This window comes from Pelophylax lessonae (genome assembly GCF_965119305.1).
Source record: "Pelophylax lessonae genome assembly, chromosome: 9".
Classification (NCBI taxonomy): domain Eukaryota; kingdom Metazoa; phylum Chordata; class Amphibia; order Anura; family Ranidae; genus Pelophylax; species Pelophylax lessonae.
In genome coordinates, this window is record NC_138776.1 from 95668439 (window position 1) to 95685958 (window position 17520).

General features: G+C 47.0%; 1 protein-coding gene across 2 annotated transcripts in view; it reads right to left on the reverse strand.

The window, feature by feature from the left end:
• NT5C2 (5'-nucleotidase, cytosolic II) overlaps positions 1-17520 on the reverse strand; it is a 242470-nt gene that overhangs the window by 39746 nt on the left and 185204 nt on the right. For both annotated transcript variants that reach the window (XM_082268055.1, XM_082268054.1), the window contains exons 11-12: positions 11438-11479; positions 4490-4597 (exon numbers count right to left, since the gene is read on the reverse strand). In XM_082268055.1, the coding sequence (XP_082124181.1) occupies positions 4490-4597; positions 11438-11479 (150 nt within the window). The remainder of the gene's footprint in view (positions 1-4489; positions 4598-11437; positions 11480-17520) is intronic.

The window sequence follows — 17520 nt, forward strand, 5'->3', positions numbered from 1 at the left end:
TGTTTGCATCCGATGCCATCCAATCCGATTCACTGGAGGGATGGTAAATAGAACCACCATCCGTCTGTTTTTGGCAGACAGGATCGGATGGCGGCGGCTTGCCACTCCATAGAGACTGAAGGGTCCGATCAGGTCCGCCTGAAAAACTGACAGGCGGACCTGATCAGAAAGCCAGTGTGAAAGGGGCCATCGGCTGTGTGGCATGGCAGGGCAGGGAGATGATGAAAATAATAATTTATTTTATTTTTTTCCATAAAAGATTCTTATTGTGAATAAGGGATTTTAATGCAAAACAAAAGATCAACACATTGTAAGGAGATTACAAAATGCAATTTTTAAAGTAAGGCCCCTTTCACACGGTCCGCATTCAGTTGCGGATCGTGCTCTGCTCAGCGGGGATCGATCCGCAGATCCCCGCTGAGCCAGCGGATGGCAGCTCCGTCTCCGCACATTGCGGAGAGGGAGGTGTCAGAGCCCCGCTGCTCTCTATGGGGAATCGGGTGAGAGCGGACAGCCTGTCCGCTCTCATCCGTTCCCATCCGATCCGATCCCCAGGAACGATGGAAAATGGGTTTCCATCCGTCCGGATTTCACGGACAGGATCGGATGCGGATGGCAGCGGGTATCAGCGGACATGTCACCGCTGACATCCGCTGCTCCATAGGGCTGAATGGGGCATGCGATCAGATTCGCCTAAAAAACTGACATGCGGATCTGATCGGAACGCCCGTGTGAAAGAGCCCTAACACTCTTTTGCAGAAGTGCATAAATATGTAAAACACATTATCCTTGAACTTCCAGGAGAGAGCGGTGTAAAATGGGATTTAAAAATGAAATCAGATAATAACCACACTCCCTGCACACTTACCTTTAACAAAAGGGCGCCAAATGCAGACTGCAAAAACTTCCGTCTCTCCACCTCTTGGGAAGGGGAAGGGCGGGCATTGAGAACAAACAGTAGAAATTCCTTGTATTGCTAGTTACTGCGTGTTGTAATACTCCCGGCCACCACAAGAGGCCGCCAGTTCCCCATTGGCAGCATCTCCGTGAAGAAGGCCCAAAAGCCGGGGCCTGGATGATGCGGTAGTTCGAGCGCTCGGGGGGGGGGGGGGGGTCGATGCGCAAAGCGACATCTCCTGCAGTGCACCCCAGGCGCCAGGTCGCTAATTCTAGTCGCAAATGCGACCTGGCGCCCGGGGATTGTCGAACCCTGCAATAAGTGCATCCACCAGCACCTTCTCATGCGCTGCTGCAGCCGCGGAGGAGTCATCCTCACTAACCGGCAGATCAGGGAGCGTGGCATCTAGTACTACTGGAGGGGCCACTTACACGATGGCAGAGCCAGATTCAGGAGACCGAAGAAGCAGGAGAGGGTTCCTTTTACCCTCCTGCCAAAAGTCACCTCCACCTGGGAGACACAGGACTTCAGGACCGCCTGAAGGACCAGTGCGTAGAGAGAGCGGAGACCACGAGGGACCTGCCGCCTCCAGGAGGGGGGGTCAGGTGGGGAGAGGTGTACCTGAGACTCAATAGGAATAAAGGAGGGAACCCACAGCAAAAAGCTTGGGACCCACCTACACAGAGCCTGCACATCCCCGCACTGCAGCAGAGAAGGACCCCCAACCAGGACTCACCACAAAAAGGAGTGCCAGTTGTCAGGCACTAGAAGAGCCAGAGAGCCCACGTGCAAAATGCTCTGAGAACACAGGAAGCCCAGGAATCCACAGAGGGGGAGAGAGGAGGGGCCAGGTCACAGCATCCCCTGCTGCGCGACTCCAAAAGCATGGCCGCGGCATCAGTTTGCTAAAGCTTACCAGTGGCATGGTCAGACTAACAAAAAAAGGCCAATGGACAGAGGGCGCACCAGCCTAGCGCATTATCTTTAAAACAATTTATTGTAATAAACATGTATACACATTGTACTCACAAAACGATGATGAAAACACGGGCAATAAGCAATGAGGGACCACCAGGGGTCTCCACTGGGCATCCTCAGCTGCCACAGGCCGTGGAAGGATGTAGCGCCACGTAGCTAAGTGCTTAGCACATCTGCCTTGCAACAGTGTATTTGGGTGTTCAAATCCCTGAACTACCTGCAACTGTCTGTTGTTATATATGACAAGCAACACTAATATGGCTTCTCCCCAAAAATAAAACATTGTATACGTGTGAAAATAATATATTTTTGGGTTGGTTAGATATAGGAAGTAACACCCAATTCAAGCTTGAGCCACCAGTGATTGCTGACCCATGGCCCCCAGGGATGCCCACCCATGCCACCATTGGTGCCAATCAGTGCTCAGGGAACCTGTTAGTGCCCTCATCAGTGCTGCCGATCATTACCATCTATCAGTGCTGCCCACCAGTGCCAATCATTACCCATCAGTGCCACCTATCAATGCCCATCAATGCTGCATATCAGTGCCGCCTATCAGTGTCCATCAGTGCTGCATATTAGTGTCCCATCAGTGCTGCATATTAGTGTCTCATCAGTGCCTGCCAGCGCAGCCTCATCAATGCTCGTCAGTGCAACAAAAAACATATTGATTTACCAAATTTTATTACATAAACAAAAACACATTTTTTTAGGGGTCAAACATTTAGGTCTTCTTTTTGCCAATAAAAAAAAAAAAAAAAAACATTGCAGTGATCAAATACCACCAAAAGAAAGCAATATTTGTGTGAAAATGATGTCATACATTTGTGTTAGGTACAGGGTTGCATGACCGCACAATTGTCATTCAAAATGCAACAGCATAAAAAGCTGAAAATTGGCCTGGGCAGGAAGGGGTATAACTGCCCTGTAAGGAAGTGGTTAACTATTGAAACATGGGAATAAATATTCCATGGGTAATCATGCTCAGCTCAATGGTTTAGTGCAGTGTTTCTCAACTCCGGTCCTCAGGGCACACTAACAGGCCAGGTTTGCAAGAAAACCGAAATACATCACAGGTGATACAATTTGCTGCTCAGTGATTGCAGTATTCTAGTCTGCATCTCCCCAAGGTAATACTTAAAATCTGGCCTGTTAGTGTGCCCTGAGGACCGGAGTTGAGAAACACTGCTTTAGTGGTTAGTGTTCCTGTCTATAAACACTGCAAGCATGAGTTCAAATCCCAAGTGTGCCATCACCTCCTTAAATTTTAGACAACTGAAAATAAATACTGAAAATTGGCAAATGCATAATTGCACCCTGCACATATGCATGTCTGTTTCTTGAATATACATGGCCATTGACATGCAATTTTAGGTGATGTAGCCAATGTATTACTATGTGGCAAAAAAAAAATAATGACACAAAACTGTGAGCACACAGGGTGTTATCATGGTTGGGCCTTGAACTCATGACCTAGCAATCTTGGTCTATGAGCATTGACCACTACACCAAAGTGCTGAATACAATCAGACATGCCTGAAAGTTTCAGATGAATAAAGAATGAAGATTGCTAATTAGACAGCTGTGTAGTCTGCTATTATTAAATCTTAAGGTTAAAACACATAAGATACAGAACTATACCTTAAAATTAAAATAATAGAGGACATTGCTGTGTAATAGTGATTCAGAATAGACAAATTTCCTTTTATGAAAAACACAAAAGGGAATTTGGTTAACTCCAAACCCGAATTCAATCTTGGTTAACTCCAACTCCGAATTCACTAAAGCACCTAGTTGAACGTTGAACTCCAGCCACTTACCTAATTAGCATGCTAATGAGTTTAGGCTGGAGTTATTTCTGGAGAAGTGAGCAGCTCTACTCCCAACTTATAGTGAATTAGGCCCTTAGTGAACTGGATTGAGACAAGCACACATTAGAGAGCAGTGGTTCTCAACCAGGGTTCCGTGGAACCCTAGGGTTCCTCCAGAGGTTGCTAGGAGTTCCTTGAGCAATGAACAGTTTCTGACTCTCAGATAAGTTCCCCTGACACCATTGATCTTTTTAGCTATCTGGAAGAAGGTAATTCTTCCCAATGTCCACAAGTGTAAGGAGCATTCATCCCACTGACCATCACACTAATGTATCATGAGTTGTAAATCTAGTCCTTTTTAACAGGGGTTCCCTGAGACCTGAAAATTATTTCAAGGGTTCCTCAGTGTTGAAAAGGTTGAGAAAGGCTGCTATAGAGGGATAGGTTTTGTTCAGATTTCATGTCTGAGGTTTACAACCACTTTAATGTAAGGTATACAGTGATGTCACCTGCCTAACTGCAATCCACTGGATGGATAATGAATTAGCAGCACCATGCTGAGGAGTCATCAAATCTGCTAATAGTCGAGTGGCTGTCCAGATCCAATCACACATTATGCTCTAATTTACAAGGACAACTGCAGCTACATGCAATTGTGAATAGAAGGTTAAACCTCACAACAAATGACAACGTATGGGACACTGCAGGTTTCATGTGTACATTTGCTCACATCACTGAATACTGTTCATGTAGGTTAGCATATTGTGCTCTATACAATATTAGCAATAAAAACATTACTTACAGTATCCACTTGTCTGAGCACAGTTCCTTCCCCAAAAAACAGTGGTTTCCGTGCATCCACTAATATTAAGTCAAAATAAGACTGCCAAAGCCGATGTGGGGTCCCAGGCTAGAAAAAAAAAAAAAAAAAAAGAAACTTTTCAAATTTAAAGTGCTACTGACCAGCAAAATGTTGTAACAGTACTTCCTTCTTTGGGTTCAAGAGTTGGTAGAGGTGCGGTAATACTAATAGTTATAAAATGTGGTTATGAAGACTCTACACATCTCACTTCTTTCCTTGGTATCCAGTAGTACAGCCACTTACCTGGAAATTTATCTTGTTGTACCGATGAGTCTTATATTTGTTTTGGCTGGTATATTGGATTTGTCACAGATCTTTTCTGATTAACAAGTCACAAAACCAGTGGCATGAGTCAAACATGCCTCTATTACCATAGCCAGGAGGTGATGAGATTAAAGGCCCCAATTCAAACCTTCTCCCTTTTACTGCAAAAATGGCCTCCACTGGCCTCAAACAGGCGGTTAGCTCAGTGATGTCAAGCTTGCTAAAAGTGCAGGCTTAGTGTGACAAAGTAAAACTGAATTTTTGTAAAATCTTACCGTAAAATTAATTTCTCTGAGTCCTCCGACAGTCGTCGCCACCTCTAAGTCATCACTATTGGGTATTGACTTCCGCTCCGCAGGAGAAGCTAGGCATAAGACTCAGTCAAAAGAACAAAGCATTTAGCATAGACACACCCATGGGGGCTGTCCCACTGGTCAATACCCCCCCCCCCTGCAGTGATCCTTCCCAACTCAGTTTGGTAGAATAGCAGTAGGTGTACAAGAAAAAACCCCAAAAGAGGGGCGGGGGCGGCGACTGTCGGAGGACTCAGAGAAAGGAATTTTACAGTAAGATTTTACAAAAATTCAGTTTTCTCTTACGTCCTCCGACAGTCACCGCCACCTCTAAGTCATCACAATTGGGATGTCCCAAAGCAGTGTAGACATGAGGGGTGGGAGACGCAACCGCAAAAAAGGCAACGCAGTACCCACATCAGAGAAAGGAACCTTACACGCACAGTAAGAGAACCTTCTGGGCAATAGAAAAGGCTCAACAGGAGCAACAACCCAGGAAAACAAATATCCAGGGGATAAACATCCCAACAGCCAGGGACCCACAGAACAACAAGGGTCCCCTATGGCACTGCCGCACTGAGAACTTTGCGGCCAAAGGAGGCATCGGCTGATGCCAGAACATCCACCTTATAGAATTTGGAAAAGGTGTGCACCGACCACCAAGTCGCAGCCTTGCACACCTGGGCCACCGAGGCCTGATGCCGGTAGGCCCAGGACGTACTCAACGATCTGGTAGAGTGCGCCTTAACAGGGAAAGGAGGAACCCGTTCCTTCAAGGCATAGGCCTGTTCAATGGTCTGTCTGGTCCATTTGGCAATGGTCGCCGTGCCCTTCTGAGGTCCGATTTCCGAAAAGACTCAGTGGACGACAGGTAAACCCTAATCGCCCTGACAACATCCAAGGAATGCAATGCAACCTCCTTAGGATGCTTTGGCTTCGCACAGAGCAAAGGCAAAACAAGGTCCTCATTAAGGTGAAAATCAGAGACCACCTTAGGGAGAAAAGACGAATGAGGTCGCAAGATCACCTTATCCTTGTGAACCACCAAAAAAGGAGAGCGGCAAGACAACGCCGCCAACTCCGACACCCTGCGTGCCGAAGTGATCGCCACTAGAAAGGCAACCGTCTTAGACAGCAGAGGTAACGATATCTCCCGGATGTTTTCAAAGGGAGAACGCTGTAATACGGACAGAACCAGATTCAAGTCCCATGGAGGCGAAGGCTCCCTCCGGGGAGGAGCCAAATGTCGCACACTTTGAATAAAGGTGCGAATTAAGGAATGAGACGCCACAGGGCGTTGAAAAAGAACAGCCAGTGCAGAAACCTGGCCCTTAATCGTGGCCAGCGCCAATACGTCACCGAGTATGAGCGAGGAGAGAACCCCCTGGACTCACACCAGGTGAAATAAGCTTTCCAGGTACGGTAATAGATTTTACCAGATGAGGCTTTCCTAGCCTTGATAAGAGTAGGAATGACCTCTGAGGAGAGACCCCTGTCTCTCAGGACCTGGCTTTCAACAGCCAGGCCGTTAAAAGCCAGCGCCTGTAAAGCAGGATGGAAGATCGGTCCCTGAGACAGTAGATCTTCCCGCATTGGCAGCCGCCAAGGAGGCTCGACCGCCAGGTGAACAACGTCAGCGTATCAGGACCGACATGGCCAGTCCGGCGCCACCAGAATCACCAAGTTCGGTTCCGAGGCCAACCTGCGAAGGAACCTGGACAACAACTGAATCGGAGGAAAGACATACATCAGACGATACTGATGCCAAGGGGCCACCAGCGCATCCGAGGCGTCCGCCCACGGATCGCGCGTTCTTGCCACGAATTTTTCCATCTTGTGATTTAGCCGAGACGCGAACAGATCCACGTCCGGGGATCACCACTTCGCACACAGCATTTGGAAGACCTCCGGGTGTAGGGACCATTCCCCCTGTTCCAGGGTCTGGCGGCTCAGATAGTCGGCCTGCCAATTCTCCACACCCGGAATGTGAACTGCTGAAATTGCCGGGACATGAGACTCGGCCCAAGATAGAATGTCGGTCACCTCCCGGGCCACCCGTGCACTCCTGGTGCCCCCTTGGTGGTTGATGTAAGCCACCGCGGTAGCATTGTCCGTCTGTACCCAAACAGGACGGCCCCGAAGTCGATCCGAACACTGGAAGAGACAGAGCTTGATCGCTCTCAATTCCAATATGTTGATCGGAAGGGAGGATTCCTCCCTCGACCAAGTGCCCTGGGCAGACAGGTTGCCCAGGACTCCACCGCAGCACCACAGGCTGGCATCCGTGGTAATCACCGTCCACAGCAACGGACGGAAGGATTTTCCTTCTGACACAGCCGGGGACTGAAGCCACCACAGAAGATCCATTCTGGTCCGGCGACTCAATGAGACACTCAGATCCAAAGGGCTGAGGTAGTCTGTCCCATCTGGCCAGGATCTCCGCTTGAAGAGACCATGTGTGAAATTGAGCAAAGGGTATCGCCTCGAAGGCCGATACCATCAACCCTAGGGACCGCATGCAGGTCCTGAGTGATGAGGATGGCTTGTCCCTGAGGGACCTTATCTCGTCCTGTAAGGTCCGGAGCTTGTCCTCCGGCAAGAACACCTTTGCTTGAGCAGAGTCCAGAACCATTCCCAGATAGGGAAGACAAACCGAAGGAGACAAGGTCGACTTCTGTACGTTGATGGTCTATCCGAACTCCTGGAGCGTCTGTACCGTAGTGGACAGATCGCGCAGTAGGTCCTGGCTGGCACTCGATCTTAACAGGAGATCGTCAAGATATCCCAAGACCGCAATGCCCTGAGCCCTTAGCAGGCCCAGAACAGGCGCCCACACTTTGGTAAAGACCCTTGGAGCCGAAGCGAGACCGAAAGGTAACGCCACAAACTGATAGAAGGTACCTCTGGTGACCCTCGAAAATGGGGATGTGTAGGTACGCATCCTTCAGGTCTATAGAGGCCAGGAATTCCCCTGGACTCAGGGAGGCCACCACCAAGCGGAGGGATTCCATACAGAACTTTCGAACGCGCACAAAGCGGTTCAGCACTTTCAAGTCCAGAATAGGATGCACCTTGCCCTCCTTTCTGGGCACAGTGAACAGATTGGAATAAAACCCCCGAAACCTGTCCCGATGAGGCACCGGGACAATCACCCCCTGGGCAAGGAGGTCCTGCACCACCTGATGCAGGTCCTGCAGGCGCCCCGGGTCAAATGCAGATTTGAGGGAAAAAATCTGTCCGCCGTCCAGGAAAGGAATTCGATCTTGTACCCTGATCGAATGATTTCCTGAACCCACCTGTCCGGAATTCGGAGCAGCCAAGGTTGGAGGAAACCACGCAAACGTCCCCCACCCCTGAAATGGGTGAGGGCGCCCCATCAGGCAGAGGCGGATTGACCAGCCGCGCCGGCACTGCCGGACTTCTGCTTGCCTGCCCAGGGCTTCTTCTGGCTACCTTGGGCCTTGAAGGGCTTGCCCTTGGTTTGATTCCTAAAGGCACGAAAGGACCCCCCGCTTGCCACGAAAGGACTTGTTCTTCGGGTTCTGGGGCAGCATGGTGCTCTTGCCCCCCGTGACGCCTTTTACCAAGGTATCCAACGCCTCGCCAAAAAGACGAGAACCAGCATAGGGAAAATCAGCTACTGTTTTCAGTGAGGTCTGGTCAGCCGACCAGCTCTTCAGCCAGATCAGTCGACGGTTAAGCACCGCAACACTAGATAGGCGTGCTACCAAAAGGGCCTCATTTAAGGCCGCATCGCACAAATACATGACTCCTTGGTGAATTTGATCCACCATAGCTAGCGTGGCAGGTGGGGCAGAATCAGACGCGAGGTTGCGTCTAAGCACCTTAGTCCAATCAGCCACCGCCTGAGCCACCAGAACGGATGCGAAAACAGATTTGAGCAAGGAAACCGCCGTGTAGGAATGGCGGGCAAGAGACTCCAACCTCCTGTCTGTGGGATCCCGGAACACCGGGGTCTCCTCAGTAGAAATCAAGGTAGCCTTGTTTAACATGGCCACAGTGTGATCCACCTGTGGAGGCACACACCATCGCGATTCCGTAGCCGGCGCAAAGGGATAAAGCAACTTAAACCGAATAGGTACCATGAACGGACGCTTTAAAGTGCGCCACAGTTCATTCACAGTGTAATGAAACTCAGCGGGGCAGGGAAAAACCTGCGCCGACTTGAGGGACAGCCAAAAATCCAAAAAGAGGATACAATGCCTGGAGGACTGGGCTCATCCTCCAAGTGGAGTGTTTCTTTCACAGAAGAAATCAACTCATCCATGGTCGCGCGTTCTTCAGGCGAGAATCATCAACCCCCTCCACCTCCGCCTTCCCCTCAGACTCCTCAGGGTCCAGGGATGAGCGAGACCCTGAAAAGGGCACGCCTGCCGCAGCAGCCACATCGCCATCTGAATCAGAGGAGATAGATAATCTGGGCCTTGTCCTAGCAGCACGTTCAGCCATCAGCACCTCCATTTTGGACACTAAAGACGCCACTACGGCGGCCAAATCAGGTATAACAGGGGCCACAGCAGGACTGGGGTCCCCCACCAGGGCTGGGGGGAATTTGCTGTCCTGAGATTCCATTGCCCAAGGTAGAAAAAAACAGTGCAATAAAAAGGTACTGGCCCTTTAAGATCGCTGCAGAATGCGCAGCCCACCGCTATATGTACAGTGACAAAAGACCCCCAAAAGGAGAAGAAACTGAGCCAGGAAGGACAAAACAAAGAGTTATGGAAGAGACAGTCTGCAGAGCCCCACAGAGTGTTACCACATTGATCGCTGCTTCAGAGGAAAAGGAAGTGAGGTCATCAGAGGCTGAACTATAAGCTGCGAGACCCAGGGAAAATGGCTGCCCATAGAACTGAATGGAAGGCTTCGGCAAGATGGCCGCCAAACATGTGCTCGGAACATCGTTTTGCCACACATAAGAAGGCGCTGGATGGCTCCAAAACAGCATGCAGATAAGCCCATAGTGAGGCCAGGCATGCTTGCCCATACTAAAAATGGTGGACTGCGCGGTTTTTACCCGCTGCGGCCGCCGCACATGCAGTCTGCACCCCTAAAAACACAGAAGTGACATAGGGGAAGGGGCCCCCAAAAACACACAGCACCGCAGCACATGTACAAGCGACCCCCACAGGGATCGCATCAGGGAGCCCCACACAGGCACAGACATGGTGAACACATAGCAACACAGGACTGCCACCCCAGACAGAGGCCCCACACAGAAGTACTTACCTGTACCAGAGGGCGTGGGGTGCCTCTATGAACGGAAAGCCGCTGTCCTCATCTGACAGGGAATGCCGTTAGCCAAGAAAAGGACACTGCAGAACCGCAGATGTGTCCAGGGAGGTAGCCACCTCACAGGCTGCATCCCTGCTGCAAGCAGGGATGGGTCGTTCATAATGCCAGGACGAACACATGGCCGAACGCTCGATGGCGGGCTGGGGATCCCTCTGACCCTGGAGAACCAGGGCGGTCAGTCCGATTCCCAGCTCCGCAGAATCTATCTTCATCCGAAGATCCGACTAAACTAAGCTGACAAAATGAACAGCTAGTAAATCAAAGAAAAACTGACATTTTAAAAATAAAAATCAAAAGAAAAGATTAGAAGGCTGAGACTGAAAGCCCCAGCACAGGGAAGCCTGACTACTCCTGACGCTAGGCAGAGACAAACTGGGTTGGGAAGGATCACTGCAGGGGGGTATTGACCAGTGGGACAGCCCCCATGGGTGTGTCTATGCTAAATGCTTTGTTCTTTTGACTAAGTCTTATGCCTAGCTACTCCTGCGGAGCGGAACTCAATACCCAATAGTGATGACTTAGAGGTGGCAGCGACTGTCGGAGGACGTAAGAGAAAAGTCCCTTTCCGGCTGGCAGCACTGTGCTGTGCTCTGTGAAGCGGATAACAGGCTCAGCATCACTGAGGACCCCCAGTAATTGCACCTGTCTGTGTGAAAGGAGCAGTGGCTGGGCAGGGAGCCCATTAATACCGAGCTTGTGGTTTGCACAGAATCAGAGCTACTGAACAGCAATAAGACCAGAATATCCTTGTGGACATTCTAGGAGTGCGAACCTGGGGCTACCCCTAGGAAGGAACTGCCCTGATCATCTATATTAAACATTATATTCAAATTGGTTCCTACCAAGTAATTTTTTTTGCATTTGTTTGAGTTGGCTGTATATGCCATTTCATTCACACAAAAAAAGTTTGGGCTAGAAATATATTTTAAGGAGTCTTGTTTAAACACATAAGCAGGACTCTTAAGAAGATGTCACTAGAGAACATCTGCTCTAGTCCAAATGTATGGCAATACTATACCTTTGGTCCATGGGCGAAGTCAAACAGGTAAGTCATTATTTTCTGCAAGATAAATAAAAAGTGCAAATAAATTTCAATGTAAACATAAGTGGATATGAACTGTTTTCAGCTGGAAAAACATACATTTTGTGGTAATAAAGTCTGCAAGTTAATGTCATATTGTGCTAGTATGCATCGCACACTAGCACATTATGAAAGACTTACCTTAAAATGAAGCCCTCCAGCGGTGCACTATCACCATTGACCGGGCCTCCATCTTTGCCCCGGTCTTGCTTCCAGGTTTCCCAGGCTCCAGTCAATTGAAATACCAAGCTGCAATGGCGTCATCCCCGCATTCGCATTGAAGTCATGGCCATGGCACAGAGCTCAGAAGGGACGGCATGAGTATGCTGTTCCTTGAGATTGCATGCGCCGGTGACATCACCGGCTGCTGAAGCAGTGAATATCTCCTAAACAGCGCACATTTAAAAGATATTCCTTTTTATCTACAGGTAAGCTTTATAAGCTTACCTTTAGGTAGAAGTGTCCAATTGGTGTTTACTACCATTTTAAATTGTATGTAACACAAACAACGTATCTTATTTGCTCCCTTTTTCTATGTTAAACAGAAAAGTGTTTTGTTATATCTGTTCAGGTGCAAAAAAATACCTGTAGATCTATTAAGCTTGCAACTGCCTGCCTTTGCTTTAAAGAAATATTAAACCCAAAAGGAAACATGTATTATAATGCAGCATACAAATTCTTAAATGTGATGGCTGAATTCGTTTTCTTTTTTAACCACTTCCATACAGAGCAGTTAGACCCCCTTCCTTCCCAGACCAATTTTCAGCTTTCAGCACTCTCACACTTTGAATGACAATTGCTCAGTCAGGCTACACTGTAACCAAACAAAATTTTTATCATTTTTTTCACACAAATAGAGCTTTCTTTTGGTGGTATTTGATCACAACTGGGTTTTTTTTTCTTTGTGATATAAGCAAAAAAAAGAGCAAAAATTTTGAAAAAAAAACACTTTTTTTTAGTTTCTATTATACAATTTTGCAAAAAATTTATTTTTCTTCATACATTTGGGCCAAAATCTATACTGCTACATATCTCTGGTAAAATTAACCCAAATTAGTGTATATTTTTTAGTCTGTGTGAAAGTTATTGAGTCTAGAAGCTATGGTACCAATTGCTGAAAATTGATCACACCAGATGTACTGACGGCCTATCTCCTTTCTTGAGGCCCTGAAATGTCAGGACAGTACAAATACCCCCCAAATGACCCCTTTTTGTAAAGTAGACAGTCCAAGGTATTTAGTAAGAGGCATGGTGAGTTTTTTGAAGTTATAATTTTTTCCCACAATTCTTGGGAAAATGAAGAAAAACATTTTTTTTTCTTTTTTTTCCCACAAAGTTGTCAATTTATAAGCCATTTCTAACACATAGCATGTACACAGCAAAAATGACACCCCAAAATACATTCTGCTACTCCTTCTGAGTATGGTGATACCACATGTGTGAGACTTTTACACAGCCTGGCCACAAAAAGAGACTCCACGTCCAAGTAGCCCCTTCAGGCGTTCTAGGAGCATAAATACAAATAAAACTTTCTTACTACCTATCACACTTTTGAAGGCCCTAGAGCACCAATACAATGGAAAAGTCCACAAAATGACCCCATTTTGGAAAGCAAACACTCCAACGTATATTCTATGAGGCATTATGGGTCGTTTGAACATATAATTTTTTTCCACAAGTTTTTGGAAAATGTGGGAAAAAAATGAAAACTTTTTTTTTTACACAAAGTTGTCAATTTATAGGATATTCCTAACACATAGCATGTACATAGCAAAAATGACACCCCAAAATACATTCTGCCACTCCTCCTGAGTATGGCAATACCACATGTGTGAGACTTTTTCACCGCCTAGCCATATAGAGGGGCCTAAAATACAAGGAGCACCATCATGCATCCTAGCCACTTGCCTAGGCCTATTTTTGACATTTGGTGTTTACAAGCTAAAATCAGATGTTTTGCTAGAAAACTGCTTATAACCCCCAAACATTATATATTTTTTTTAGCAGAGACCCTAGAGAATAAAATGGAGATATTGCAATATTTTTTATCACACCGTATTTGCGCAGCTGTCTTCCAAACACAATTTTTTTGGAAAAAATTCACTTTTTTTAATTAAAAAATAAGAAACCAGTAAAGTTAGCCCAATTTTTTTCCATAATGTGAAAGATAATGTTACGCCGAGTAAATAGATGCCCAACATGTCATGTTTTAAAATTGCTCACGCTCACGGAATGGCGACAAACTTTGGTACTTAAAAATCCCCATAGGCGACAATTTAAAAATTTCTACAGCTTGCCATCTTTGAGTTACAGAAGAGGTCTAGGGCTCAAATTATTCCCCTTGCTCTAACGATTGCGGCGATACCTCACATGTGTGGTTTGAACACCGTTTACATATGTGGGCGGGGTTTCTGTATGCGTTCGCTTCTGCGCGCGAGCTAACGGGGACAGGGCGCTTTAATTTTTTTTTTTTTACTATTTATTTTATTTATTATTTTTTATTTTTATACCGTTTAAAAAAAAAAAAAAAAATTGATCATTTTTATTTCTATTAAAAGGAATGTAAACATACCTTGTAATAGAAATAGGCACAACAGGACCTCTTTTTTGTGAGATCTGGGGTCAAAAAGTCCTCAGATCTCACAAGTACACTAAAAGATATAAAAAAAAAAAAATAATAATTATATAAAATGAAAAAAAAAAAAAAAGGACCTTTAAACCGGTTGCTAGGCAACAACATTTTCCGTAGCTCCGGTCCTCCAAGACCATAGAGTCAAGTGAGGGCAAGCTTGCCCTCACTCGACATCCTGTCTGTGAGGATCCGGGACCGGATCGTTTTCCCCGCTGCCAGCGGGTCCGGTAAGCGGGGAAAAGGACCGGAACGCAGCGCCTCTTCCGCCATCCCGGAAGGGTGATCCCATGGCGAATCCGCTGCTGGGACCACCCTTATCGGAAAGCCAACCGTCCACCGTTTAAAAAAATACCAGGGTTATGGCAGCTATCTGCTGCCATAACACCGGTATTTAGGTTTAAACGGAGGACGTATATAAACCTTTTTGGACTTGGACATGGTGGCTGTATGAAGGGTGACAGGTACTCGGGTACTTTGCTGGGCAGGTGACAGGCAGGTGACAGGTACTCTGGTACTGATGAGCAGGTGGCAGGTACTCGGGTACTCCCATAGGCAAGTGACAGGTACTCGGGTACTCTGATGGGCAGGTGACAGGCAGGTGATAGGTACTGATGAGTAGTACCGATACTGATAGGTGATACTGTACTGATGATCAGTACTGATACGTGATAGGTACTGATGAGTAGTGATGGGTACTGATGAGCAGGCGGCAAGTACTCGGGTACTTCAGGCGTCAGGTACTCTGATGAGCAGGTGGAAGGTACTCGGGTACTCTGATGGGTAGGTGACAGGTACTCGGGTACTCTGATGGGTAGGTGACAGTGACAGGTACTCGGGTACTCTGATGGGTAGGTGACAGGTACTCGGGTACTCTGATGACGGGTACTCCGTTGACAGGTACTCAAAGTACCCGAGTATCTGTCATCAGAGTACCCGTCATCAGAGTACCCGAGTACCCGTCATCAGAGTACCCGAGTACCTGTCATCAGAGTACCCGAGTACCCGTCATCAGAGTACCCGTCATCAGAGTACCCGGGTACCCGTCATCAGAGTACCCGAGTACCCGTCATCAGAGTACCTGCATACCTGTCATCAGAGTACCCGAGTACCCGTCATCAGAGTACCCGAATACCTGTCACCAGCCCATCAGAGTACCCGAGTACCCGTCATCAGAGTACCCGAATACCTGTCACCAGCCCATCAGAGTACCCGAGTACCTGTCATCAGAGCACCTGATGGGCTGGTGACAGGTACTCGGGTACTTTGATGGGCTAGTGACAGGTGCTCTTTATTGGGGGGGGGGGGGGCAGTGTGTTTAGCGTGCACTGTAATTGGTAACTAGCTGTTACCACACTCTCTTCCTCACACAGGATCAGTGTGTGAGGAGGAGAACACGGTGACAGCTAGTTACCGTGTTCTCTGTTGACATTTGTGACCGGCTGTGATTGGACACAGCCGGTCACATGGTAAAGAGCCAATTTCATTGGCTCTTTACCTAGATCGGGGATCGGCTCTGTCCGAGGGACGAGCCTCGTCCCCGATCGCTGCTCTGCGCGCCCCCGGGGGCACGCATTGCAGAGAACGAGCGGCTCGTGCTGGAGCCGCTCATGTGATCGGCTGTGATTGACACAGCCGATCACATGGTAAACAGCCAATTTCTATTGGCTGTTTACCTTGATCAGGGATGGACTATGTCCGAGGGACGAGCCTCATCCCTGATCGCTGCGCTGCGCGCCGCCCGGAACGGTAAAGCCATCCTGCCGGCGTCATATTACTATGCGCCGGTATGGAAGTGGTTAAACTATATTTCTTCTATTTTCATCTGGTGATCTGGCCAGTAAGACTGTTGTTTTTAAAAGAACAAGCTCTCCAGCAGAACGTATCAGTTAAAGAGATGAGACAAACTATTTACCACTGACAGGGGTGCTTCCAATGATCAGTTTTTTGTAAAACCTTTATACCAAAAGAAAAAACTAACTGCTTTTAAAGTGTGAGCTGGAGTTTGGCTTCAATTTGTTAGTGTATCTAATTCTTCTAGTACATCTAACAGTTCTTTCCAGACTGACAATGCGGTTGTCTACATTTGCCCCCTGTGCTCCTTCATCCAGAGTGTTGCCTTTAGAATACAGTTGGTGTGTTACTGGCCAGATCACCCGGTGAAAACAGGAATAAAAAAAAGAAAGCCAATGCAGCCACCACATCTAATGATTGGTAAGCTGCAATATATTACATTTTTTGGTTTGGATTTAATATCGCTTTGATGATATTCTAAACAATGTTATCCTTCCTTCCAATTCAGACAGTGAACTATGGACCACCTTTCCCGGCATTTTGGCATTTGGGAGACATGGAGGTGTTATGTAGTCCAAATCAGGAAGGTACCAACATCCTAAGGCCTCTTTCACACGGTTGCTCAGTTTTTTTCTTCCGCTCCGGCGCTTTTTTTTTTTTTTTGCACGGACACGGATGACACTTGTGTCATCCGCTCCGTATGTCCGCATATCATCCCATCCGTTTGTGGATGATATACGCACATACTGTATGTCTATGGGCATTGAGGAACAGATGCAAAATCCGATTTTGCATCTGTTCCGTTATTTAAACGGAACAAAAATAGGGTTCTGTTCCGTTCCAAAAAACGGAACAGAACTGAAAGGAAGAAAATCGGATGTCAGCGGATGGTCATCCGCTGACATCAGCAATGCCATTGACATACATTATGTCCGCAAAAAAATAGGATGATATACGGACACACGGAACGCCGTGTGAAAGAGCCCAAAGATACAGTACAAGTGAGCCTTGTCACCCAAATACAGGAAGTGTCTTACTAGGTGGATCATCAAGTAACAAAAAAAAAAAAAAAATTCCTGAAAATAAAAACTAACCCAGCCACCATTTAGAAGGACTGGTAGCTACAATATATTGCATTTGTTCTTGGGTTTAGCTACTATCTTAAGCAATTTTCTATATTTGTTATATGTAAAAATAAAAATGGTGGATTCTACCATCAGTGAGCTGGTGAGCTTGTAATGCCCTACCTCTGCTGCACTAAAATCCTAAACAGTGTTATCTGCCCTCCCAATTCAGCCTGTAAACTTTAGAACTCCTACCCCTAGGTATGAAAATCAGGAGAGGGGGAGGTGTTTTGTAGTCCAAATCAGGAGGGTGACAATGCTGCTTCTCCATACATACAGTAAAGGAAGAGAGCATTGTCAACCACACAGGAAGTGTGTTATGGCCACATCACCAGGTGAAAATAAAGAAAAAAGCTTTAAAAGAAAACCACAGGGACAGGAAAGTTGCAATATATTACATTTTTTTTTTCGGTTATACTAATACACTTTAACAAGCCACAAACTCCTTGCTAACACCAGTAACTCTTGCAAAA